At 40.6% G+C, this 27,259-nt stretch overlaps 1 protein-coding gene across 4 annotated transcripts in view; it reads left to right on the top strand.

Annotated features, from left to right (window-relative positions):
• ARHGEF28 (Rho guanine nucleotide exchange factor 28) overlaps window positions 1-27,259 on the top strand; it is a 126,670-nt gene that overhangs the window by 23,482 nt on the left and 75,929 nt on the right. For 2 of the 4 annotated variants that reach the window (XM_040541165.1, XM_040541163.1), the window contains exons 3-7: window positions 5,499-5,646; window positions 7,528-7,818; window positions 19,045-19,228; window positions 21,102-21,282; window positions 25,018-25,090. In XM_040541165.1, coding sequence (XP_040397099.1) covers window positions 5,499-5,646; window positions 7,528-7,818; window positions 19,045-19,228; window positions 21,102-21,282; window positions 25,018-25,090 — 877 coding nt within the window. Of the gene's footprint in view, window positions 1-5,498; window positions 5,647-7,527; window positions 7,822-19,044; window positions 19,229-21,101; window positions 21,283-25,017; window positions 25,091-27,259 lie in introns of all 4 variants that reach the window. The other 2 variants (XM_040541164.1, XM_040541162.1) reach the window with 1 other exon arrangement.

The following is a 27,259-nucleotide window of genomic DNA, read 5'->3' as shown; positions in this document are numbered from 1 at the left end:
GCAGCCTTCATGCAAAATACAGTCAGAATCCATCCCTATCAGCTCTCAAGCACCCTAGAGAAGCCAGATAAAAACCTATATCCAAAAAAAAACAACAAAAAAAAGCAACAAAAAAAAACCTGTTTGGTTACACAGAAAGAGTGCTTAGAACTATAAATCCTGTTAAAAACACAAACCTTCCTAATCTCCTTCTTGGCGTCAGTGCAGCTTTTTCACTGTTTATAAGAGGTATGTTTTTCTTCATGGATCCCAAAGATGTCAAACCTGCCAAACAACGGCTTGGTGACAGGTTTAACGTGCTTGGAGTAGGATTGTCATCTCTCTTAATACCCCCACAGCTGCTGCCCCACCTCCCTGATCCCATTCTGTGCCCAGGGTCTGCAAAATTTGGGGCACAGCTTGTTTTCTTTCTTTTTTATTTTTATTTTTAATTTAATTTAATTTATTTCAGGGTTTGCAGTGATACTCTTGGCTGTCATTAAATCAGTAGCAAAACTCCTTCTGGCTTGTATGGATGGAGAGTTTCTCAAGTGCTCTTTAAAGAAAATGGCTTGCACCCAATGTTTCTTAGTCTTTAAGAAGCTCTTTAAGGAAAATAGCCCTTTCTTCTGTACAATTTTTAGTTGAAAGCACTTCTCCTTGACTGATGCTGAAGGTATTGAATTTGCTGCAAGTGGGACACGTTCGGGGGAGCTCATAGAAGCAGGAGCTTCTGGCCCCTGCCCATAGGCACTTTCTGCCAGATGCTGCATCTCTGAGGGCTTGGAAGGGCCTCGTCTTCTCCAGTCCCACAATGCATGTGGCATTTCCCAGAGCTCTGGTTCCAAACACCAGTTTCTTTCTACTCTTTGAACATTTTAATATTTTAATTCTTGATCCAGGCTGTAGGAAGGTGGTCTGTGCCTCTCTAATTTTGAACTTGAGATAACTGGGATACTGCAATGTACTCTATATGAAGTTCTTTTATTATTATTATTATTTTTTAAATGAAGGTCCATGCAGCACTTCAGGTTATTGACAAGAAGTTTGTCTGGTCTGCAGTGACTTTTGTGGTACATTTTGCAGTTGCACGTGGTGATGTGTCTGTCTGAAGTTCTTGGCTGTTACAAGCATAGATGATATTTGAGAGATCTCCTGTTCCTGTGTGGTGGCTAGGTAAAGTTGAGGTTCTTGTTCTGAGTGTAAATCTGAGTAATATACTGTCAGGTTGGTCTCAACAAACAACCTTTGACTTTAAAATTTACTTCCTGTACAAGTCTGCCAGGATCAACACTATATGAACTTGAAGGCAAGAACTTTCCCCAGCATTTTTGTTAGAAACAAGTCATGACCAGGGGCTGTGTTTATTTCCTGAGATGGTGAAGGGGGCACATCCTTTCCTTTGCTTTTATTGAAAGGGGATTTAACAATCTAAGGTCCATGTGGAGGCTGAGAATCATCCTTAAGCTTACCTACACATGGAAATAAACCTGTAACTTCCTCTTATGTTTTTCCAAGTTCATCTGGATATAAATAGGCTTGTTAGGGAAAGTAAACAATGGGAGAGAGGCTGAATTGTCATTAGACAATGTGCTGGTGAAAATAATGTCAAAGGCAGAGCTTTCTAGCCACTGGTAGATTCTCAGGAACCTGGCCCAGAGAAGTCCTCTGCGTCCATGCTCTTACAGCCACCTCGTATTCAGGCCACTTTTCTGGTGCCGGTGTGGCTTACTCATTTGGGTTTTAGCACCAAAAGGATAAACATTAAGCCTAAATTGGTTCTCTATTTAGAAATACACACCGTTTTGAAAGAAATATGCCAGTAGGATGTGTTTTCAGCTTAATTGTGTGGAAGGGGCTCAGAACAAACATCGCTTTCTATGAGCACATGACCAGTTAAGGTCATGTGTACATCATCCTTTTTTTTTTTTTTTTTTTTTTCCTGTTGGTTTTGCTCATTTTGTTAATATTTAAATTAGGGCTCAATTACCTACTTTTAGGTGCTGATAACCCTAATTTTAATCTCTTCATACTTCAGCAGTGGGTCAACGGCAGAGGTCTGTGCACTCTAGAGAACTACACAAGAGAAGGTACTTGGCTTACACCTTGCAAAATGGAACGGGGAGCAGTGGAGCAAGCACTTTACTGGATGCAGTAGTAGTGCTAGCGAACAAATGTTTTCTGAGAGTGTAGGAATTTCTTGTGGGACTCATGGCATTGTGCTGTGCTGTTGTTTACTTAGGAAATCTGTGCAGGTAGCGCCTACTCTTCCACTGCAGCCTGCTTCTGCGGCTGGGCTGGGCACATTTCCCCCTGAGAGACAGGGGAAGTCACTGCCTCTGCAAGGGTGGGTGTAATGGAAAGGTGTAAACTATCCCTCAGGTTTAAGCTAATAACATAAGCCTTTTTCTCAAAAGGCTAATGTAAGGGCTCTGGGTTTCTGCCTATTTGAGCTTACGTTGTATGCACAGTGAGGCTGGCAGAAATCAAGCTGGTACATGTTTCTGAAGCTGTTTGCATCTTTCTAAAATTGAACATTAATAACTTCTGCAAAAAATGATAATCTGAACTAGTTGTGGCACTGAAATTTTGTTTAATTTAATATATATATGTATATGTATGTTGGTAGTCCTTCCAGGCTGTTTTTATGTGACCTAGGACATCCTAAGTTTTGTTTTGTTTTGTTTTTCCTAATGAAGTTTTCTGCATTAGTCTCCAACAAGTGACTTCCACTTCCCCAGACGTTGACGTGACCAGTAAAGTGAGCTTACTGCTTACTGGGAGTGATAGCTCCCAATAAAGCAGTGGCTTGCCTGTATACAGAGCTGAGTACATGGCAAAGGCAATGCTCTTGAATGTCTGGATTTAAATACAGCTAAAGGCAAGGTCAAACATCTAAAAACTAAGTGCAAAGAGCAAAATGAGCTGTCATTTTCACCTCATCTCCTCTTTTTCCTTTTCTACCTAGAAAGACTGCATATTGGTCTGGCTTGGGAGCTGGATGCTAGAGAAAAAAAAAAAAAAACACATAGTGGCTTGAACAACTAGTGGAAACTGATACATATTTTAGTGGAGGCAGTTGAGGAGTATGGAATTAAGCGGTATGATATAAGGAACTCTGTAGATGGGATGGGTGCAATTTGGAAGTGCTGGAGATGATGATAGGAACTTATGTTTTGTGAAATAATTGCCTCTGATGCCAGGTGTGGTAATCATCCAGCATCAGAAAGCATGCAGCCTTCTATTCAGCTGTGAAGGTTCTTTTATCTTTGAGTTTTCTCTAGTATTAGATGGTTTAACCCTCCTTTTTTTGAATCACATGGAATTTTCCAAATGAATCACTTCATTGTTTGGGCAGATAAAAGATAGCTGCCAATTTGCCTTTCTTCTGTAATTTTTTTCCTTAAATTACTAGCAGTTTCTTCCTCTGAAGGGTTGTAAGGTAGGGCTTATGAACAAGCTCTTATCATATACACTTGAGCTTTGCACTGTATTTTCCCTTTTGCTTTTTCCCTCCACCCTTTAGAAGACAAGGAGTTGTGAAATTCTCCCTCACATCTGTACATTAGGCAGTGTGATCAGTGTTTCTTAAGTTGTTCCTCTATCTTTACTGAGTCTAAATTGACATTTTTTTTATTTTAAGGAGCAGTGTAAGACAACAGTTACAATTTAAGCTTTTTTTTTTTTTTTTTTTTTCCCTGAGTCCTCTTATAAAATGAGAAGTACTGCCACAAAATATCTCCCCTGTTCTTGCAGTTGTGCAGAGTGAAAGCTGGCTGCCTATGTAGTCCTTCAGCCTTAGGGGTACAGAGGGTCCAGTGGTGGTTTGTGAGTGATGGCCCATGTGGAAGAAACTCACCTGTGCTCCTCTGCACCAGGCTGCTGGCAGCAAAGCCCATACTGGAGCAGTCTTTGGAGCTATCTGAGATATTTCAGGGACTTACCCTGTTCCTATCTCCCCAGAATAGCCATCCATAGCATTACGCAACCAATAAAAAGCCCTATTCACAGCTAACATAAAAAGATGAAATAATGATAGTTTAAAAAGAAAAAGGATGTAAGTTACAAATAATAATAGAAATAAGAAGAGCAGTTCTGTGTATAACTGTGAAAAAGAGAAGCAGGAGAAAGCACATAGCAGTTACAGTAACACTTCAGGCTAACAAAACGAGATAAGCATCAATTTCTGTGGATGACAGACATGTTTGCTCTGAGTGCTAGTCTCCTAAAGTTGTTTACATCTAATCTTGCCAGAAAATCCTATTTAAGGAAGATGTTGTGTGTCTGAAAGTAGATTCTGCCTCTTCAGCTCTAGCTCAATAGATGCGCTTGTGTTTAAGAGGAAAACAAATGCAGGATTTGCATTGTTACGAGTGACAAGAAGGATGTCCTTGGGGAAGATAGTCAAAGACGTGACGTTGCAGGGGGCTGGCAAGGGTCTCACTGTGTGTGGACTGAGAGAAGGGGCCTGCAGTGCTGCCGTCACTGGAGGTTGTGGGGATGGTGAAACACCCAAGCAATTCTTTTTTTCTGACTTGATCACAAATTATCCAGCATGTTTGCACAAAGAGGCTCATTTGTTAAATAATGAAAAGGAGCACAACTGTGTTTCTCAGCCATGGAAATTTCTATGCTACCGTGCTATGCTTTGGTACAGGCTTTTATCATACTTCTCATGGAGCCGATGTCACAGTAGCTGTTTAGAGTAGAGAAGGGCACAGGCATCTTTTGGAAGTGTGAAATGATGAGATATTTTTCTGCAATGTGTTTTCCTGAAACGCCAATTCAGATAATGTTTGGGCAAATCCAGTCTTATTTAGAGCAACTGTGGCAGCCACGAATCATGTTGGAGCAAGCTGTCCTCCTCTTTGAGGAAATGCAACTTCATCTAAATTTCCTCCCTTGAACATGTCAGACACTTGTTATTGTTTGCTGCTTCTCAGATCCCTTTCCTGTTCTTTTTTGAAGCCATTGTATGGCAGACTTTTCTTGGCTGGTTGCTTTCTGTTTACTGTAAGAAAACAAAACAAAACAAAAAACAACACACATGGGTAGATATCTGGGAACTAGTATTCTTTGAAACTCAGTTGTAGAGTTGCAACAGTGCTTTTGTTTTGTAAACCAAGTCTAAAATATTTCAATCACTTTTTTTTTCTTTTTTTTTTTTCCTTTTAACACAAAGAATACTTTGTAAATAGCAAAATACTCAGATTCATTGATTTACTTGCTCTGAGGCATTTTTAATTAAAAGTCATATATTTGCATAAGTCAGGATGAAAGGAGTATGCTAAAAGGCATTGTTTAAAGACAAATTTTTAAATCACCTTTGCTTGTATAGGCATAAACACAGCATTATTTTCAAAGGGGAAGTAGAAAACTTCAGATTTGTCATTGGGTCACAGACTCTGTATAACAGAGTTGGAAAGGTTATAAAAAGTTTGCTTTGGAAGTATATGTTCATGAGTTTGTTGAAAAAGAGAAACCTACTGGATGTTTATGAAAACACATTCATTTTTCAGGGACAGGTGACTATAAATGCAAAATTTGAGAAAGGCATTTACCTCCCAGAAGATGCCGAATTTTACTTTGTTTATGACGGATCCATGAAGAGGCACATAATGTTTGCTGAGCGGATAAGTGACAATGCTCTTCGGTCCCTAGTTCCAGGTGAGCGTTACTCATGTTTATATTTCTGATCTCTTTGCTATACCCCAGCCCCATTTCGAAGTTGGGCATAACTGTGTGATTTGGGTAACCTTATTTTATGGCTCTGTAGTGGAGGAAATGTAGGCATTGAATGACAATCTTTAGGATGCAGCCTGAGTTTAACTGGCCAGAAGTGATGCTGCCCTCCATAGCCATCTGTACCTGCATGGTGTCAGACACAGACAATGCTACAGGCAGGGCTTTCCTGGGTGTACACATAGTAGGGTGTGTAGGAAAATGCATCTTCAGGCATGTCATCGATTTTAGTCTGACCCAATTCTATTCAGCAGTTCCAGCCTACGGTTTGCCTCTGGGAATTATCAACACCTGCAAAACTCATGTTTTTGTCTGGGCTTTCCCTGGAGGCAGCAGTCAGCCTGGCATGCAGGGCCCAGGTGGTGGTGGCTTGGGTTGCTTGGGGCTCTGCTTGAGCCATGGGGAAAACCATCTGGGGGTGCCTTGCTGCAAGTAGAGAGGATTTGAGCTCCCTTACAGATGGCGTTGTGTCTATTGGTCTTGGCGTTGTCCCTCTTGCTGGTGTAATATAAACCCTGACTGTTGTCATTATCGTGTGCTTTGTGACCTTTTCATTTGTGGAGTAGGTGACTATAAACATGATGTACCTAGGCAGTAGGTTCCGCTTGTTATTTGTTCTTGTTTTCTAAAGGACATTTAGAATCTGAGAGTAACCAACGAGTATAACAAGGGAAAGGTTGCTGCCGTTACATGGTGGCTGCTTTAGTATGTAAATGCTAAAAGATTGTCATGAAATACAACGGGAGAAAACGCAGTGCTAGACTTATCCCAGACTTATCCTTAGCAAGGTTATTTTTCTGAGATGCCTGAAATGACACTACTAAATGATTACTTCTCAGCTAGGATAAAAACAGGAGGCTACAGGCAATGCTTAATCCTCCCTCTGATCTCAACAGGGGCCATTAGCAGATGAAAATAAAAGGCGAAGTTAAAACATAGCTCTGGTGTAGTTACTGTTGGTTCATAGTGGCCAAATTAAACATAAGGGAATGCAGAGCACTTCAAAAACAACTGCAGATGTGGTAAGCACATGCTTGCTTCTGCAGATATTAGACTGCATATATACTTGTAGTTTTTGGGAGGCTATTTTAGGAAATTTAGATTTGCACCCATAGTACGTCATGGCAGCTCTCCAGTAAGAGGTGTGAGTACAGAGCGCACACCTTATGGATGTGTGATATCTATCCTCACCTGGATGGCAAAGAAAGAGGAAAGGTGGGGTGGGTTTTTAAGTGGTAAACTCCCTTGGACTTTGACAGTCATGGTTGTAAATTAGACAGTTGATACAGCATTGAATCAAGCCTGCCAAAAGTATGAAATGTGCATTTGTTAAAAGCATCTAGGTTTTGGCCTGCATGAAGATGCCGGGTAGATAAAAAAAAATGTGTGTTAATAAATAAATGTATTCCTCGGAGTTCATGTTGCATGCTACTGTGACATTCTTTTCATGGGTGTCTCTTGCAATTCTTATCCAGGTGCCTTCATGTTTTTGATTTGTGGTGTTTAGTACTGAGATGGTTACCTCTTCTTTCTCTTGTAGTTGAAGAACCTTCATATAGAAAGACTGCTTTAAAAATGCACTATATCAGTCTAACTGGAGGACTGGCAGTTCAGAGTCTAGTCAAATCCAAGTTCATCAACAGAAATGCTTGGTGGGTGCCTGACAATAAGTAGGTTTAACTAGAGGGAAAAAGAAAGTAATTCTGGATGAGTAGTCACAGCTCTTACAGGATGAGAAAAGAGGAAAAACTAATTAATTTTCTGAACATATAAAATTTTAATGATTAATTTACATTATGATTTTAGGCCATGGATGCCAGGAAGAAGTTTCTGTTTCCGTGTTAATGTACACAAGGGGATACTCACCTGTAGTCCTCGGCAGCTGTCCTGTCACCTACAGAGAGAACCTGTCTTGCAAACTGTCTCGTTTTCTGGTCAATCACACAGAATGCGTCAGTGCCACTAGTCACAAGGTTTTACTGGATAAGTTTGGGCTAACAATAAAAGATCTGCAGTCACTGGATAATGATTTGACAATGGCCATTGCTCATGAAGAATTGCCGTCAACGTGGAGCATCCTTGGAAGCTACTGGAAAGGTGGTAAGATTTTATTTCAGGTTGGAAGGCTTCTAGTGGTGACTTCCTGTATAGGTCAGAGCAGAGTCTCTCAGCATTTTATTGAAGGTTTCCAACCCTTCTGCTTTATTTTGTGATTATGATGAAAAATTGTTTAAGTATGAGAGGGGTACCCAGAGATTTGGTGTGTGCCCAGAAGTTTTAAAAGGAATAATTGTGGCTATTGTAACTCAGTCTCTCCATAAGATTTTTGTACTTTGACTCACTGTTAAAATAGCTTTTATAAAAAGACTCTGCTTTTACAAGATTAAAGGGCTGTCTCTTAAAAAGAATTGTAGTAGTAATTGTAGTAGTAGAGTATCTCTACCATGATTCCAACCAAGTGAAATGTTTTAATTGTGCAGACAAAAAGGAGACAAAGTATACAGTCATAAAACAGAATAATGTGTTACTGTAGGCATTTGGATATGTAGGGTAAGCAAACTGTTTATCATAGTTCTGTCAGTATTTATGCTTTACTTGCAACTATGATTATTCTTAGGGGAGAGTATCATTAACCAAGTTTTGAGTGTTTTTTTTTTTTTTTATAATAGAAAGTGAATGAAAATATACATGAAACCTTACATTAGGGTATGCTATTGAAAAATTTTGTAACAAAATCAGGTGAAATTTGCCTGGTTTCATGTTTCATTGCAAACACAAAGCTGTAGTTACGTTTTGCTGAAGGGTGTAATTTTTTTTGCAGACCGAGCTGATTTATAGCTGAGGTTGGAAACAGTGTTAAACTTGATGGCTTCACATGTTTTTCATTGAAAATTTGGTACTTTTGGCTGTTTTCCTCTTAGTACTTTAAATTGCTAAAATTTGGAGGACAGGCAGTTTCCATATGAGCCAAACTGAAGGAGAGATTCATGCAAGCTTTTGGGAACTGAAAACACAACGCTTAGCCCATTTCTCTGGGTGAGGGTTTTTCCCTGTCTTAAATCTTTCTAATTCTTAATGACAGTCAGCTTGAAATCTGCTACTGCCTTCCTCAGGAGAAGGGTAGTTTTTGTCTGTCTGCTGTAAATAGCTCTTTCAAGAGATGTAAAAACAAATACCAAGGCTCATTCAAATATTGGCTAGACATTGGATTTACTTGTTTCATTTTCATGTGTAGTAAATATTTGTTCACATTGCTCAACTTCTGGAATGACTGTTTTGTAGCAGTGAAGACCTTGATTCAAAGCCTGAAGAAATCAACTGTAGTTTTTTCACGGATTTTGCTAAGCTTTTCATCAAAACCAGCTGAAGCCCAGCCCAGAAGTAACAGCAGGACACCAGAGCTAATGAGAGATGCTTGGCCAAATCTAGATGCCGACCTGTTTGCCTGAAACATGGGGGAGTTTCTGCTGTGTGTGTTGTGAATCTGGGGGATCAGAGACCAGCACAGCCAGTACCAGGCAGAGCTCTGCCAGGGCAGCTGCTACCCAAATCGCAAAATTCATGAATTTTTAGTTTTGCTAGCTGTTAATTTTGAGGTGTACTGCAGCATTTATACATTAAATTGCTCAGACTCAGTGGTCATTCATGCCTCTTGTGGGGAGTGTGTCTAACCAGGAATCATAGAATCATAGAACAGCTTGGGTTGGAAGGGACCTTAAGGACCACCCAGCCCCAACCCCCATGCCATGGGAAGGGACACCTCCCACAGACCAGGTTGCCCAAAGCCCCATCCTGCCTGGCCTTGAACACTTACAGGGATGGGGCATCCACAGCTTCTCTGGGCAGCCTGTGCCAGTGTCTCACCACCCACACAAGAATTTCCTCCTAACATAAATCTCCCCTCTTTTAGTTTAAAACCATTCCCCTTGTTCTGTCATTTATCTGCCAGAGCAAAAAGTTGCTTTCCCTCTTTTTTATAAGCCCCCTTTAAGTACTGAAAAGCTGCAGTAAGGTCACCCTGGAGCATTCTCTTCTTTAGGCTGAACAGCCCCAGCTCCCCTAGTCATAGGAGAGGTGCTCCAGCCCTCTGACCAACTTCATGGCCATCCTCTGGACCAACTGTAACACACCCACATCCTTCTTGTGCTGAGGGCCCCTGACCTGGATGCAGCACGCCAGGTGGGGCCTCACAAGGGCAGAGCAGAGGAGGACAATCGCCTCCCTCCACATGCTGCCCTTCTGGGCTGCAATCGCGCATTGCTGGCTTATGCTAAGCCTTTTGTCCACCAGAACCCCCAAGTCCTTCTCTGCAGGGCTGCTCTCAATGAGTTCTTCTCCACGTCTGTGCTCATGTCTGGGATTGCCCTGACCCAGCTGCAGTACTCTCCATTGATGTGTGCAGGTCACATCTGCATTCATAGCTCAGGCATTGCTTTAAATGGGGATCTTACCCCTGCTTTCCAGGCAGTGCTTGTGTTACATCTGGGTGGTTGGCTCCCTCCTCTCCCAGCATGACAAAGTCCTTGTAAGGGGTGTCCCTGTTGGGCAAGAAGGCAAAGGCTGGCAACTCTTGTTGACTGAGGGCTCCCAAAAGGTTTCTGGGCAGTTTTTCCTTCAGCCCAAGGGTGGTATGTCATTCCTTCTGTCTCTCCCTCCACTCCTGATGTAGCGTAGTTCTTCCTTCTGTCAGATTTTGTGCAGCACAATAAATGTGTTGCTGCCAGTGCTATGGTAAGGATGTGTTGATACAGCAAAGAAAACTGAGGCTGAACCAGGACAAGATGGATCCTGGCCTTTGAGCGGAGTTTGCTGTGCCTCTGTTAAGGCAGGTAGGTGGTGGAGAGCCTTCCATGCCCAGAGAAGTCCTGACTCTAGGCCTTTTGGGACAGAAGTTTGTGGAGTCCTTTAAATGCATCACTTGCAAGAATGGCTTTGCTGGCTCAAATAACCGGTTATGGCCATGTGCACACATACAGAAATAAGGAAGGCTGTCACCTCAGAGTATATATAATCAACTTGACAGGAGAGCAGCTTACCCACAGTAACTGAGTATTCAGCATTTTACTTTAAAAGTCTCTACATAGGTCTTTTAATTTTTCCCCTTTGTTTTCTGTCCATGAGGCCCATCTGTTTTAGTCTCTTCTAATCGATTTGTATAATTCTTCTTCATCTCCTGTATCCTTTCTCTTTCTTTTCAGAAAGCATATTTTTTTTTGTTTTGTCTCACAGCCATATTCTCTTTCACCCGAGCCTGAGAAGCACTGACTCATATTCTAACCCACTTGTTGTCCCTGTACCAGTATTTTTGTCCCAATGCCAAGAGGCTGAGCAAAGCCATGGGTTGCATGTGGCAGAGGGAGGCCTGTGCATGCAGGGGAAGGAGAGGGAGGGATAAGGGAATGGACTGGGGAAGGAGGGCCTTGGACAGGTGAGAGGAAGAGGAGAAGAAGGTTCTTCATGTTCCACCATGAAGCAATGAAATGTTGCCCCAGCACCATGCTTCTTCCCTGACACCCCCTGAAAAAGATCAAATTGGGTGAGAAATATGGGATTTATAAGGAGCTAAAAAGAGAGGGAGACCCTCTTTCCCTCCCTGATGTCCCTGAAATTCCTTGTTGTGAAGGTCTGTTTAGTGTCTTGACACGTGACAGTGTCAGGATGTTCATTTTAGTATCAGTATTGTGAAAGATTTTGGGTGGTACCATCATCACTAGTTAGGATCTCATGCCTGTGAGACTAAATTGTTGCTGATTCTGCCAGTTTTCAGACCTGTTGGGCTATTTTTATTAGAAAAAAATTACTTTTGAGTGACACATGGCTTGAGAAAATTGTTGCACCATCTGGTGTTTTTGGACCTCTTTCATTTTTATGAGGATTTAGAGACGTACGGGTTGATGGAAAGATGGAAGAATAATTTATTCATAGGAGCTACGGTATTTGGAAAAAGTGTTTGTATTCCCTTTATAAGGCATAAAAAGTACTGGATAAAGAGAGAGACTGGATTGTCTAGGGAGCATTGCAAATAATTCAGGAATTTAGTGCAGTTGCACAGGTCAGAACTTGTTATCCACATTATTTAAAGTTCAACAAAGGAAACAAGAAAGCACGAACCTTCTGGTAATCCTCACTTGTAATAAGTGCCTGTTAGACAGCTATGTCAGAAAATGCCTGCTCACAAAAGAGAGTCAGACAGTCTGATCACCCAGAGCCAGTTTGCTGCCAGGGGAAACTGAGGACCCAGCGGAGGTGCTGTGCTTGGACACTTACTCCTTGGTGGGTTTGAGGAAAGGGGAAAGAGAGACAGGGATGGAGAAGCTGCTTATTTGCTGATTGTACTTTTGTAATGGACATTTTCATTCTGAAAATTGGATTGCTCAATTTAGGAAGCTAATCTGTAATAAATATTAGCCCAAATAACTTGTTAAAGTTGGTCAGAAAAGGAGAATCCTCTCACAGTTTTTATGTTCAGGAAAAAAAAAAAAAGATGAAAAGAAAAGATGGATTCATTTGGATGAGAAATGCTCCACAATAACCTTCAGAGAATATCTCCTTGCTTCCTTTAGTAGGGTCAGCTTAGGGCAGTTTTTCAGGGCTGGCAGCCCCCAAAGGCCATTAGGCATGGATACAGCATCCTCTCTGCAACTCTTACGTCCTTGGCATGCTCAGGCTTTTGTCCCCTGACTGTCAGAATGGGTGTGGGAGTGCAGGAGCGTGGACTCTGCAAGGCATCTGCATTACACACAGGCGGCTGAGGGTGTCTCAGTTTGCTTTAAGGGCATTGCTGGGAGGCTGAGGTCAGGTTGTCTGGGTGACATAACTGTGCTGGTAGTGAAACAAGAGCATTTGCTGCCAGCTTTGTCACTACTACAGTTATTTTCTCGAGGAAGGGTGCTCTTTTAGGTTTGAGGCTATTAGTAGAAGCAATAAAATTACACTCTGAGTTATGAAAATTAGCTGTGGCTCATAGGGAAGGGAACAGTGTCTATACTTGTTTAATTCTCTTTCAGGAACAAAGAGAATTTTCATTTTATTTCATAAATGCTCTGTAATTATTTTCTAGGAATAGGTCTTGTGGAATTGTGAGAAAAATCTCAATAATTTTATTCAGACAGGATCTTCTGTGAAGCTATTTTATTCGCGATTGCAATGGCGGGCGTCCTGCCAATTAAGAGTGCATTATAGTAAACAAATCATAACCTTTTATTCCCTATTATCCGACACCTGATCACCTCCTCTGTTTCCTCATTGCCTGAGTACTACAGGTTCACAAGCTACTCGACGCTCCTCTGTACCATATATGTACATTTTTTTTTCTTCAACCCTTTAATTTCTCCCTTTTCCCTTTTTTTTCTTTTCCTTTCTTATGTTTTGAGAACCCGTGATCTTTGTTTTACTGTTCTCATACTGCTCATCCTGTTTTTCTCAAGCTTCTACCTTATTTTGGAACAGTGAGGCCTTCTACTGTTCACTTATCTACTTAGCATTTCTCCTTGTTATGACTACTCAACTACCTTGGAATACAGAAAATTAGTTCTCTACTGCAAAAACACAACTTAGTTTCTCACAGAATGACTTGAAGTATCCAACTTTTCCGCTTTATAGGCTGCTTTTGGGGAACGCTGTTCTGTTTTCTGTTGCATTTTTGACATTTTCATTTCCCTCTCCTGCTCCCTTTCACTGTAAATCCTGTTACTGTTTCTACTTGGTGCTAATCATGGTCCTGCTACACTGCATGCACTCAAACATGCCTCAGTGCCAGGCTGGTGGCTGCTGGTTGGGTTTGGCCAAACCAAGAGCAGAAGATGTGCCTGACTGTTGTAACCAACCTCCTGGGCCTGGGCCAGCTCTGTCTGAAGTAGGTTGAAGGGTATCAGAATAGATTGGAATAGTTACAGCTGGAAGGGATCAACACAGATCACCAAATCCAGCAGTTTACTCTACAGAAGGGCAGATGATGATGTGAGGAATAGGGAGAGTAAAGAAAAAGGGGATGTACCAGTTAGTAAGTGGAAAGGGGTTAGGTGTCACAACAGCACTGACTTCATGCCTCACTGCTGTCTGTTCACAAAACCATTTGCCATGTGAGTTCAGCACATATGTATGTTTCTCCAGTAGTGGGGTGCACAGAAGGCCTCTTTATAAACTCGTACCTAGGGGAAAATTAAAAAAAAATAAGAGTAATACATAAAAGAATGAAGCCAGGAAAAACTGGAATTTGTCAGACTGTTTTGATGTCTCCCTCTGCTTTTCAAGTCACAAGTCTTGAGTTTTCAGTCTCCTTCCAGGAAATGAATGAGATTCATAGCCCAGAAAGGGCTTAGTCATTTCTGTCAGAGAGAAATATTTGTTTTTAGTTTATTGTTTTGGACATAGGAAGAGATTCAGGTGCAAGGAAGAACAAAGGGATTTATTTAATGTTTAAAACAGATTGTGTTTGGCTCAACTCCGTGTAACTCAAACAGGGTGTTTTGGCCGGAGAACTGGGATGCAATGCAAAACAACGTCCTGATAGTGCATATCCTTTACAGCACCACCTGCTTTGTGGTATCTAACCTTGTATGAATCAGCCAGCGTTGCATCTTTCAAATGTTAGTAATTGTTTTTTGTGTGTCTTGATGGAAAATGGTATTTTATACCATTTAACTATGAATTTGATGAAGAAATGTTTTCATTCTTTCCTGGTTTTCTTCCATTTTTTGGCCTCTGAATGAAGTTCAATGAATTATGTTACTTGTTTTTTTTTCACCACATCTTTATTTTTGTTTCTTGATGTGGTATTTTTATTTATTGTTCTGTTTGTTTTGCCATTTTGCCACATTAAAAGTCTTCCTCAAGGGAAGAGTAAGTGAAAATGAAAAAATATGGGAAAATGCCATTTGTTCCGTGCCTTTGAGGAGCCAGAAGAGGAGGAGTAAAAGAGAAGAATTGAAACTGGAAACTATCCTTATGAAAAAAGTTGCTAAAAAAATCAGAACTTTACTTTTTTTTTTTTTTTTTTCCAGGCAGATCTAGTTAAAATAAAAACCTATTACTGGACATCAAGTCTTTTTCTTTTTTTTTTTTTTTTTTTTTTTTCCTGTTTAGTATTGCTAATCATAAATAGAACCATAGCAGAATGCAGAATTTGGATGGAGAGGATTGCTGGAGGTGGTCTGTTCCTGCCCCCCACTCATGGCTAGCATCAGAGTTGGATCTGGTTGCTCAGGGTCAAGTTTTGAGTACCTCCAAAGGACAGAAAGCCTGTAACCCCTCTGGGCAGCCTGTCCCAATGTTTGACCATCCTTGTGGTGAAAAATATTTTCCTTGTACTGAAAGAACTCATTTACCTTTCTATTTATCTTGCAGACCTTAAGCTTTATATTTCAGATTTTAGTATCCTGAAGCTGTTAGTAATCACCATCAGGTTTTGCCTGCTCCTAGGCAAGCCAGATGGGAGTAGTAGGAGAGTAGCCCAGCAAAGACTCTGTGGAGTTGAAGATTGCAGAGGGATCTAAGTACTGCTTTTAACTAAGTGCTTGTGAAAACAGTTGGTTGAACTGCCAGGCTGGTTCTGCTATAACATGCTTTTAAGGTAGCCATGAGCAAACTGAGGCTAGTGTTAGATGAAGGTCGTTAGGTTGGACATATAAAAATTAGTTACCAGAATATTTGTGGTGAGATAACAGAAGATGATATTGTAAGTCATGTTTTAAGACCACAAAGATTAATAAGTGTTATTTAAGTTAATTTTAAAACTAGGTTCTTCTGTGGCAGACTTATTCACACTACATTGTTTTAGGATTTGGCCTCCGGAAGCGTAACTTTATTTGCTGCAGTGTCAGAACTTAGAGTAGGCTACTGCTGGTTATGGGAGTCTTCCTAAGGGCTCCCTTTTTTGCTGAGCAGAAAAGTCCTAATCTTATTTTGCCCAGTGTAAGTTTATCTCTGGTTTGTGTGTGTGTGTGTGCTTGTTTGTTTGTTTGTTTTATTAATTACAGTGTTACAATATACATTGAAACCCAGTGACCCAAGGCCAAAGTTTTAATCAGGCAGTGGAGTTCAGAGTACAGTTTGCCCTTTTATTTCTGTCTTTAATCTGAGGGTTGGGGTGTGGTTAATATATAATCAGATGCTTAGTGTACTTAATACTGGTTAAAACATTTGCATGTGTTTTAATTAGATGGGCTTATGCACTGGTTGCTTATATAGAAAGAAAATGGCCAAATTATAATCATCCAAAGTGTCCTAATTTGATGTCTAAAGTGGGACTTCAGCGGAATTTAAGAGCTCAAGAGCAAGGAGCAATTCTGAAAGCCCATGCTTTAGTGAACATTTTAGTCTGGAAACGCATAATATGTCCTTGGGACTGTGTTTTAAACCACAAAATTTCCTGGGCATCTCCAGGAAACTCTAATTCCTTGGTGTATATATAAGCATGCCAGACATGGAAACGCTGGTGTCTGGTTCCCAGCTGTGCTCTGTTGCAGTAGAGTCAGGCTGCTGCTTTTGTGGTCTCCTCCTGCCCTGCATCCCTTGAATTTTCTTCGGCATAGTTGGTGAGCCACTTTCAATTACTCATTAATGGAGCAGGCAGGCTGTGCTCCCATCTGAAGGGGGAGACCTGAAGAAGTGTGAAGATGTGGGTCCACATCGCATCTGGCCAAGGAGGAAGTAGAATGGAGGTCTTCCATTTCTGAAGTGGCACATCATCCTTTGTTTCACTGTTTGAAGCTGGGATTTGGACTGAGATTCTAATGCTCTGTATTGCCTGTGGGCTGACTTTAGCTAGACACTTGCTCACTGCGTGGGTTTCTGTGAAGCTTCTCTCTGAGGCTCTCACCTTCACTTGTCTTTTTGAGTCATCCAGACCCTGCAGGACCAGGTGATTCATTTTTAGGCATATGTGTCCTAAATCTTGCTCTGAATTCTCAGCCAGCATCAGCTGGCTATTGCTAGATATGCTGGCACCCATACATCAGCACAGCTCTGTGTGCATTACATACACAGCCCCACGCAGGCAGGGGCCATGTGCAGCAGCCATCCCTTGCTGCACCTGGGACAGGCTGCAGAGAGGACACTGGCCCTGGCCTTAGCTACGCAGCAGTGCTAAGATGAAGCAGGGAACATTATCCCCAAGAGCAGAAAGGAGAGAGAAGGGAGTTTCTAATGCCACCTCCTCCTGGTCATTCATGAGCTTGTCTGTGTGGAAGATAAGCAAAAGGAGCCAAGTTCTTCACTGATGCTCTTCTGAGAAACCTTTTTCCCCCCACATTTTCTTTCTTCTGACACATCCCTTAGTTTCCCTTCCATAAACATAGCCATTTATGCAGTGTGTTTCAGACTAGGTGGACTGAAAAGAGGTCAGAGACTTTGAAAGCCTGGGCTAGCATGTGTGGGCTTGCAAATGGCACTGGAGCTAGGCTAGGTCTCTCCTTGCAAAAAAATGGGTGTATTGATGGTCCCTAGATAAGAAACAGATCTTGTTTTATGGTTATGCTATATATTTTAAATGCTGCTGTTTGTATTTTGCACAGTTGATGTAAAAAAAAAAAAAAAAGGCCTAAACATATTTTTCTGCTGTGATTTGTTTTCTGTGCAAGATGAAAAATATATTGATTTTAGGAAAAAGTGCTAGATTTGATATACGGAAAAGTTCCTTGGTGTATTTTTCATAACAAAAAGTGTAATTATTGCATCTCACAACTACCATCAGTTTCAGCCCAATCATAAGTATTACCTATAGCTGGGGCCCCAAGTCAGCAAAATATTGAGTGTTGGCTTATCTACAGATAAGTGAATATATTATGATATATCCCTGTTTATCAGAGAGATTCTGGAAATGCTTGAGTTGGATTCAGTGCTTAGACTGAAAGGTAGCATGTGCTTGAAAACTTTCAAATATATATGCCATCTCATTTAAAACATATGTAAATACTATAATTCATTCTGTTAATGATTAATGTTGGCAATAAAACTGCAGCAATAATCATTGTCTCCAAAGACTGAAATTTGAAATATTTTGCAGACCTTTGAGAAAAAAAGTATAGATTGTTACTTTGCTCTGTGGCCTGAGATGCTGCAGCAGATCCTGTGTACAGATGGACACAGCTATGCCTAAAGTCTGAAATGGGGAGACCAAGGAACAACATTACTGATCAGAACCTGGGAGAAAATAAATATTGCATGGGCAAGATAATGTACCAGATCATGTATTGGGTAGCCAACAGGTAGGAGGGAAGGGTGAGGAAGGATTTTTTTTAAAATATGCCTGTGCTTTAGGAGCTTCAATATTCCTTTGTCACTGAACAATGTTATTTTTAATAATATATTCTGAACTGTTTGAGTAATAGGGTAGAAAAAAAATCAGTTGAATTGGTCTGATAAATGTCATTAGAGTATCATAAATCACTGGAATCTTAATAGATTTCAGCCAGTTGTTCTGAGAGCAGTACATTAACTACTTGTATACTTGATGCTTGTGAAAACACTCTAATATTTAGCTTCATACCAAAATATCAATGTAAGGAATATATTTAGTAGCACTTGAGCTAATATTCATTTATTGCCCTTAAACTAGAGGCTTTGTGTTTGAAAATGTATGTAGACAGATAAATCTTGCTTGGAGTAAGTCAAGCAAATGGCTCAAGTGAAGAACAATCAGCATCACAAGATTTAGTCCATGTTGTCTATTGCTTTATTTTAAGCTTCAGTCTCTGTTGAACTTAGTGATTATGTGTTAAAAAGCAAAGAGGAGAAATTGGTGGGTGAGGCCACCTTTCCAAAAAGAGACACAAGAACTATTGTGCCTGCTTTACCCACAGGTGTGATAGCTTATGTCTCACTGTACCACTATGGATGTCTTAGCATGCTGTTAAGCAGGCTTCCCCAAAAAATCACACACTTTAATTACAATAAAATAAAATAAAATAAATACTTAGCCATGCTGCCATGTTTTGTGTTGCTGAGGCTGTGCACAGCAGCTGGAAAATTGCCTCAGCTATCTTCTGTAGTATATATTGGGACATCCCTTGTGCTGAATGCTATACTATACACGAAGAAAGAGAGAAGCACTGAAATTATGTAATTCAAAGTGTTTTCTTTACCTCCTGGACTTAGATAGTATTTGTATATCCTGGTTTAGCTCCACAGATGCAATTAAGTGCTGAACTCTATCGATTTCAGTGAAAGATGGATTCTGCCTGAATACTTCGATGGGTCTGAACCTGAGCTGAGCTATTGCTTCAGAGTAAAAAAGTTCCTTTTGATGCTTCCTAGCCAACAAAATACCAGTTCTGGTAGTTATGATTTTAAGTTATGATTTTATTTGTTTTTTGTGTTTTTCAGAGCCTACACAGAAAGAAACTCTTCTCCATCTTGTGATGAAATTAGGCTTGGTTAAACTCTCCCAGTTCTTAGCAGCCCAGCCTGGAGGGTCATTGGCATTAGCATTACCTAATGAGGATGGAGCAACACCATTAGATTTGGCTTTACAAAACGGGCACTCCAAACTTGTTGAGGTCTTCACAAAGTGAGTATAATGGTTTGTTGTTTCTCCCGAAAAACTCTTCATCTGTTAAGGAACGTGGGAAGTAATTTTTTCTCAAAAGACTTGCCTATGATTCTATCTTGTGTTGGTTTCTGTTACTTCTTGTCTTTATTACCACTTCACACAAGTGGCAAACTTTTATTTACAAGTAAAGCAAGATTATGATGTGTATCCTTCATCACATTTTCAAATCCATTAATAGTGTTAGTATAAACATATGCACTTGCGTGATTTTAAGCTATTGTCGTGATTCAGTTAGGGATTATTATTATTATTTTTCCTTCAAGCTGTCATGTAAATAGCATAAAACATTAATTTGTAGCCTTAGAGTTTGTATTCTAGCATTTCATAATTTTGGATTCATGAGAGAGGTAAAAGGAAATTATTAAATAACAAATAATCCTTTTCCTGGAGTTGTTAGAAAACACACTTGTCTGACGGGAGTTTGTTGTGGTTTAACCTGGCAGGCAGCACAGCGACATGCAGCCATTCACTCATTTCCCTGCAGTGGAATGGGGGAGAGAATCAGAAAAAAAAGGTAAAACACTTGATCTGAGGTAAAGATAGTTTAATAGGACAGAAAAGGAAGGGAACATAATAATAATAATAAAATATATGTATAAAACAAGTGATGTGCAATGCAGTCACTCACCACCTGCTGACTGATGCCCAGCCAGACCCCGAGCAGTGACAGACCCCCAGGCCAACTCTTCCCCTTTCTACTGTCCAGTATGGGCCATGTGGTACAGGCCCCTTGGGCCAGCTGTCCTGGCTGTGTCCCCTCCCAGCTCCTTGTGCACCCCCAGACTCCTCGCTGGCAGGGCAGCATGAGAAGCTGAAAAGGCTTTGGCTTAGCTGTGCCCACACCTGCTGCTAACAAGTAAAGGCATCCCTTAAAATGCATATGGGGGGGGGGGCACACAGGTGCAGAGACATGACTTTCACAAAGGCTTTGGGCAACTTTGTGGCCTTTGTAACATCTCAGGTTGTAATTTAGGGAGAGGGTAGCATACCCAGCACTGCAGTGATGACTGTGTTTTCGCCAGACTTCCTCCAGACCGACAGATGACTTCAAGGACAAGTGCTTTCTGGCACGCCTCAGCTGTCAGGAGCTTCCCCTGCACTGACCTGCGGTTCTGCCTGATGTGTTTGTCTCTCAGTGCCAAATGCTCAGTGCCAGGAGCCCTTCTTACTGTTGGTTTTCTTTGCAAATATGGGGAAATACGCCAGAATTTGAATACTTTACTTTTCCTATTTATTTTTTTTTTGGGGTGGGGCTTTTTCAGTCCCAGTTCAGTGCAGCGTATAGTTGATGTGAGAATTATGCACATTTCAGTTTGTCTGAAAAAAATACAGCAGTACGGTACATTATGAATTGTTTGTAATGTCCAAACAATGCTGTACACCCTTGAGACACTTTCTGTTTTTCTCTCTGTGATGGGATAACAAATCTGCTAGCTGCCAGTCATGTCCTACTGCTATATATGGCAACAGTAACAGGAAAAGGTACTGCTGCTAATTGACAGCAATTAGGAGAAATAGGTATTGTCACAGCTTGCTCTCACTGGCTTGTTTTGTTAGTGACTAACCACCACTTCTAGAGCAGTCTTCGTTTTTTCCATGCCAATTGCTAGAAGTTTCCTAGTCCTGAAAGGAGTCCTTGGTAAGTATTTGTTTGCCCAGCTGTGTTTTCAGTGGATGTTTCAGGCTTTTTTTTGCCTCAGGATTTTGCAGCGAGCGTGCTGGGATGCTGGTGGGCCGTACTACAGGGGAGCGGGAATGGCGCTGCGATTGTATTTTCACCCTACCTGCACGCAGAGCATCTCCCCTGGCTCAAGGAGCGTGTTTTTTCCAGTTCTCAGGGCAGCTGCTCGCCTGACATTTCCACAGCGGAGATCGGCGAGGGTGCCTGCGTGCGCTTTGTTCGCTCGGCGGCGGCCCTGACGCTGACTTTTGACCACACGGCAGAACATTTGCTGGAGTCGGACGTCAGGCTCTTCAGAAGGTACTTCTGGAACAGGCCACTGCTCTACAAGGTGGGTGCCAGCCCAGCTTGGGGCACTCATAGGTTGTCTTCACTCATTTCTTGCTGTGGGCTCTTCTGTCTGGGTTGTTTTTTTTTGAATAGCCTTCTAGTTGAAGCTGCCTGTTTCACCCATGTCTAGTGTAATGAAGGATTACTGCTGCAGGCTTCCACTGTGTGTAAATGCAGCTCACCGTGTATACGAAGCTGGAGAGTGAGAGATGTTGAGAACTTTATCAAAGCTTCCTTTACACCGCAAGTTGTTTTAGGTTTGCGGTGGACTTCCTGGTGAATATCTCCCCCTGAAATCTCTGTCTCTTCAATTATGTTGCCGTTGTATTCATGTTGGTACTTTGAAATATTTAATTTAGTTCCATCTTTCTTTGTACCAGTGTAATGCCTGCGAGCCTTTATCAGGTATTGTGAGAAAAATCTCAGTTTTCTTCAGACAGGATCTTCTGTGAAGCTATTTTATTTGCAATTGCAATGGCGGGCGTCTTGCCAATTAGAAGCGCATTTTAGTAAACAAATCATAACCTTTTATTCCCTATTATCCGACACCTGATCATCTCCCCTGTTTTCTCATTGCCTGAGTACTACAGGTTCACAAGCTACTCGACGCTCCTCTGTACCATATATGTACATTTTTTTTCTTTTTTTCAACCCTTTAATTTCTCCCTTTTCATTTTTTCCCCTTTCTTATGTTTTGAGAACCCGTGATCTTTGTTTTACTGTTCTCACACTGCTCATCCTGTTTTTCTCAAGCTTCTACCTTATTTTGGAACAGTGAGGCCTTCTACTGTTCACTTATCTACTTAGCATTTCTCCTTGTTATGACTACACAACTACCTTGGAATACAGAAAATTAGTTCTCTACTGCAAAAACACAACTTAGTTTCTCACAGTACCAACCCCAGTGTATTATAAACAGCAAGAAAGTACAGATTATGGACTTTTGCTGTGGAGGAATTTATGGTGCACTGGGTCTTATTTTGCTGTAAGGTATCTGGAGCACTGCTGTGATACCTTCAGGACATGCTTAAATTTAAGTAAACTAAGAAGGTTAGGAGTTGAAAACCTGAGGTTTTAAATAGCAGTGCAGGTGCTCACCTATAATTTTGGATTGAGACTCCATGTGTCAATCATAGTTCTAGCTCATGACATAAAATTAGTGAGCTAAAAAGACACTGAAAATAGTCAGAGTTTTCTCTTTTTCTGGTCTTAAAGTTTAGCTTTCCTTTTCCTTGTTTAATTTCAGCATTCCTTATTTGTGTGCTAATTTTCCTTGAGTCACATTTGTTATATTACACATGTTCTTATAACAGAACATAAGTTACTTGTTATGTTTAACACAAAAACGTAAGGTGTGATTTTTTGTACAACCCTTGTGTGTAATCTTGTGTGTTTACTGCCAAGATTTTGATTTGCTCCCATACAAAAAAAAGTTACTCTGTATTTGTAGCTTGCAGAATACCTACAATTTGTGTGTGGTTTTCCCATGGAAACGATAGTAAACCCAGTGGCAAAACCAAGACTGTAATGAGGAATGCATTGTTATTTATATCGTTGGCTTTTTCTTAAACTCATCAAATCCTAGTTCTTCTTGCAGTATTGGAAATGGAAAAAGAAAGTGTGGTATGTTAGATGTTTGCACAGCTTTCAGAAACAAAAACTCTTTGAGGTTGCAAAATTCTGTACTTTAAGAAAAAAGCCCATCAGCTTTCAGTTGTGCTTTTCCCTTTTGCTCATTCCTGTAGTTGTAGCAGTCTAGATCCTTCTATGTGGGGACCCTATGTCCATCCCAGCATCAGTGTTGCACTTCTTTTATTGAAACTGAAATAAGTCAGAATAATTAGGAAGGTCACAGGGTTTGGTTAATTTTCTACAGACCAGGTGTCATCCTGAAATGTCTGTGGGGAGGTAATCAAACTGTCATGTTTAGACTACGTATTATATCCAACAAGTAAAATTAATTTTTGTTCTGTTATGAATGACTTGCAGCCCTTAGCTAGATCCAAAGCATAAGGTGGGTGTCAGAGATTTCAAGATATGTAGTTTCAAAATAGAGGTAGAATTTACTGCTGTACTTGAACATTTAGATCCAAGACAGTAAATCTAGTTTACTGTATTTTGAGACTGTATAAATGCCCACATTGTTATTTTTCGTTTGAGTCAGAAAAAGACAGGGACTAAACAGAAAGAGCTTGTGTCGATTATGGTGGCAAGCAGCACTGGATTTGTGTGTGTGAAATGGATGGCTAAGGGAGCAGCAGAAGCTACTTTTGTGTTTATTCACACCAGCAAATCCTGATCTTTCACATTTATGTTTTTCACTCCCTAGCTGTGGCTTCCTATTAGCCCCTCCACTATTCCTTGCAAGTCTAAAAGAACAAAGGAAAAGTTAAAACAAACAAGATTGTCAGTAAGCTTGAGTTACTCGTGCAGAAATCTTGCCTTCACTGGAAACCCTCAGGGGCTGTGCAATTCAAAAAAGTTTAAACCCACAAGTTTAAACCTCTTTGAGGCAGAAATGGCCTCATGGAGGTAGCAGCATCCACCAGTGAGGCTGCAGGGAGCACGCAAGGGTTGGAGGAGGGTGGGTTGGAGGAGGACATAGGGAGGCAGCAGTGGAAAGGTGAGCTTCTTGGGGTTTGTCTTGCACCTCCAGCAGAGCTGTAACCAGTGGGTAGAGGTGATCAGTTTGCTGGAGACACACAGAGGAAGCATCCTCCACAAGAGAAGAAGAAATCCATGGACTGAAGTCCACACGTCAAATGGTGTCAGGGTTTAAAAAAAATAAAAATAAAAAGAGGACAAAACAGAGTAATCGTCCAAAATGAGTAAGATAATTTACATTTGAAAAAGTAATTTTGTAGCCTGGTGTTGGATAGATTTTGTAATTTCTCAAAGAGGAGTTGACTGCAATGGCTTACTTCTGACAGGTAAGCTGTAGGAGTAGGAAAACATGGGAGCTGAGAAGAATGTAACTGGTCCCACCAAGGGGGAGAAAGAGCTGGAATGATAGCTGTGTGGCTTTCAAAGCAATTTGGGTGCAAGATTCAGACATCAAAATAATTCATTATCATCTCTAACTTTCTTTCTTGAGGTTAAACTACCATGCCATTATCTGCTTGCTGCTCTGAGAGATGACAAATACGTGGGAATCCTAGCTGTAGATGGAAAGATTAAAAGCAGTAAAACTGTAGGTGAAACTAACTACTTGAAAGGAGACAGTCTCTCCTCCATTCCATTTTCTTACATTCTTTGAATGTAATTGCTAAAGTAAGTGACTGGACCTGACCACCCGCCTTTCATTGACAGCGGAGCAATGCCTACTGTGTGTGTGCTTGAGTGAAGGGTCAGACCAGCAAGGGACTCCTGCTTGCTGGCTGGGTTTGCTATGCAGTCAGTGTTTAGTCCTGATTTAGGCTTTTTGTATTTCTTATCAGTAAAAATTGCTCTTTATAGGCATGCTGACAAGGTTAACCAGGCTTCTGGACAGAGCCACTCTACCTAACTGCTGTGCTGCCTTTCTCATAGAGAAGGAAGTTACTGTAAGCAGAGGGTAATTTTCCTCTTGAGAGAGGGAAACTGATAAAATATTCTGTGGAACCTCTGACAAGCATTTTTAGTATTATGTATAATTTATTTGTTTGCTAGTCTTTGATTTTGTTTTAAAATTTTTACCTAAATGTCATGGACGTCAAATACAGTTACTGTCATTTTGATATATATTTCTCTTTTATAGAGTATTAATTCAAACCAAGTTGAGACAGTGGAAGGTCCAAAAATGCCCTGCAGTACGACAAGCTCTGTAGAAGGTACAGTTTCTTATTCCATAATGTTAAACTCTCTAAAAGTTCTGGAAAGTTGGCATAGATTCATACACTATTTATTTATTTGGGAAGATCATGTTACATATGACATTAGAGACCTGTAAGTAGGCAACAGTGGAATACACAAATCATACACTATGAGAGATTTGTAAATCATTATACTCCCTACAGAGCATTGTTTTTCCAGTGTCAGACTGAAATTGTTCAAAAAATGTTACAGCATGCACAGTGACTGGAAAGGCCTTAATTAACTTTATTACAAAAGCCAGAAAAATGTCAGTAGTTTCCAGCAGAGGGCAGTGTTTAACTGAATGAACACTGCAGCTTGAAAATGCCAGTAAAATGAATCAAAGTAATAAAGATCTGAGTGGATTACAAAAGAGTAACTTCTTGTGTGAACAGTTTTGGGATCCAGGCCAAATGTCTTAATGTGGCAAAACTCCCATGTATTTCTATTAAACATTCAATGTATTGTTGAGTGGTTTACCTCCATAAGGGTTGCAGGACTGTACTTTCCAATCAGAACTCTCTTTCATTGCCAAGATGCATCATTGTGTATGTACCTTAGAGCAAGGATCACTTAGAGCTGAAAAGAAAATCACAACAAAAAGACATTCCTAAGCATCAGGAGTATGGAAGTTGGGATATTTGATGTATGATTGTTAGAAATTAACTAAAACTTTTTATGCATTTGCTTATGAGGCTGGTGCTGTATGTTGAGATCAAGTGTCTTGCTAAGAACAGTGAGTTCTCTGAGAGTGTCTGGTCTGGATAAGTGGCTGCTCTGGTGGCAGCCCTGTTGAGAGTAGCATGAATATGAGCACTTGCATAAACCTTTGGCAGGCTCCGTACCAGGCTGGACCGTATTTCCAGGTAGCATCAGCTAGAAGTTTTCAGTGAATAGATAAACCAGTGAAACAATGTAGTTCACAGGTAAAAAGGTAGGTTACTGCTGTTAGTGCTGGAAAAGGAACTTTATATCTAATATCTCCAGCAGTGTTCAGGCAGCAATTATCATGCCAGTAGAAGGTAAATTTGCAGAGAAACAATAAACAGCTGTTAGCAGTTGCAAACTATACATCTGTTATTGCAACTCTAAATGGCAGTTTCCTTTACATGGTATGTGGATGGCTTTGATGATGCAGCATGCACATTTACTCAGTATATTCCTCTGAGGGCCATACTCCGACCAGCATGATCTTTGTACTTCTCTTCACGGATAGAAAATGAATGGCATGGCATTGTAACACTATATGTGGCACTAACTAGGGCAATACAACTTCTAAGTGATAATTACTTTGATGTTTTCACCAAAGGCAGTTTTTATTTGGCCTTACTTGGGGCAAGCAGCTAATGAACATAAGCAGGTATTGATTGCCCCTGGAGAGAATCATGAGTTCGGGATGGACTGCATTCTGGTTGGATTCTGGTTGCAGGGCTTCTTGTTTGGGATTGTGGTTGTAAACATCCTCATATAGTACATATATCATGTCAAGATCTACAAAGATATTTGAACACCTACCTATTTGCATTTTCAGTGGAAGGTATGTAGTTTTGTGCCTTTATGGATCAGAGCTGTTTTGTGGCTGATTTGGATTTAAAAAAAAAATCTCATTTCAGACAAGAGAAGTACACCACATTTTAATAGTATCCAATAAACCACACAAACCACTGTGAAACTGGTTCGGTAGTGTCAAACAAATCAGTAACAAGCCAATCAGACTTGCACTTTTTGCATTCTGCGTTGTCTACATGTATACATGGGGAGCCCTTAATTACTATTTTCACATTGATGGGCAGCAAAGTTTTTTTTTTTTTTTTTTTTTTTTTTTTTAAATTTCACATGTTTTGGTATCCTCCTCAGTCACAACATTTCTATCAGCCAGGATTCTTTTTTTTTTTTTTCTTCTTTTTTTTTCCACCACCTACCACCAAATCCAGATGTTGAAAATTCATTAATCATCAGTACTGGTGACTTGCAGTCCGTGTTATACTCTCCAGCTCTCCACTCTCCATCAGAAGATACAAAGAATTTTTTTTTTTTTTGTAGATCTAATTAAAATCATTACCTCTACAAGTAAAACTAATGTGAAACGATTAACAGTGTGTTTTGTACTATGTTCTCAGTTGCATTCAGTGAACTCCTTTGTAAAA

The sequence above is a fragment of the Cygnus olor genome, chromosome Z (assembly GCF_009769625.2).
Source record: "Cygnus olor isolate bCygOlo1 chromosome Z, bCygOlo1.pri.v2, whole genome shotgun sequence".
NCBI classification, from domain to species: domain Eukaryota; kingdom Metazoa; phylum Chordata; class Aves; order Anseriformes; family Anatidae; genus Cygnus; species Cygnus olor.
The sequence above is the reverse complement of the archived record's forward strand: the minus strand, read 5'-3'. Positions and strand labels throughout refer to the sequence as shown.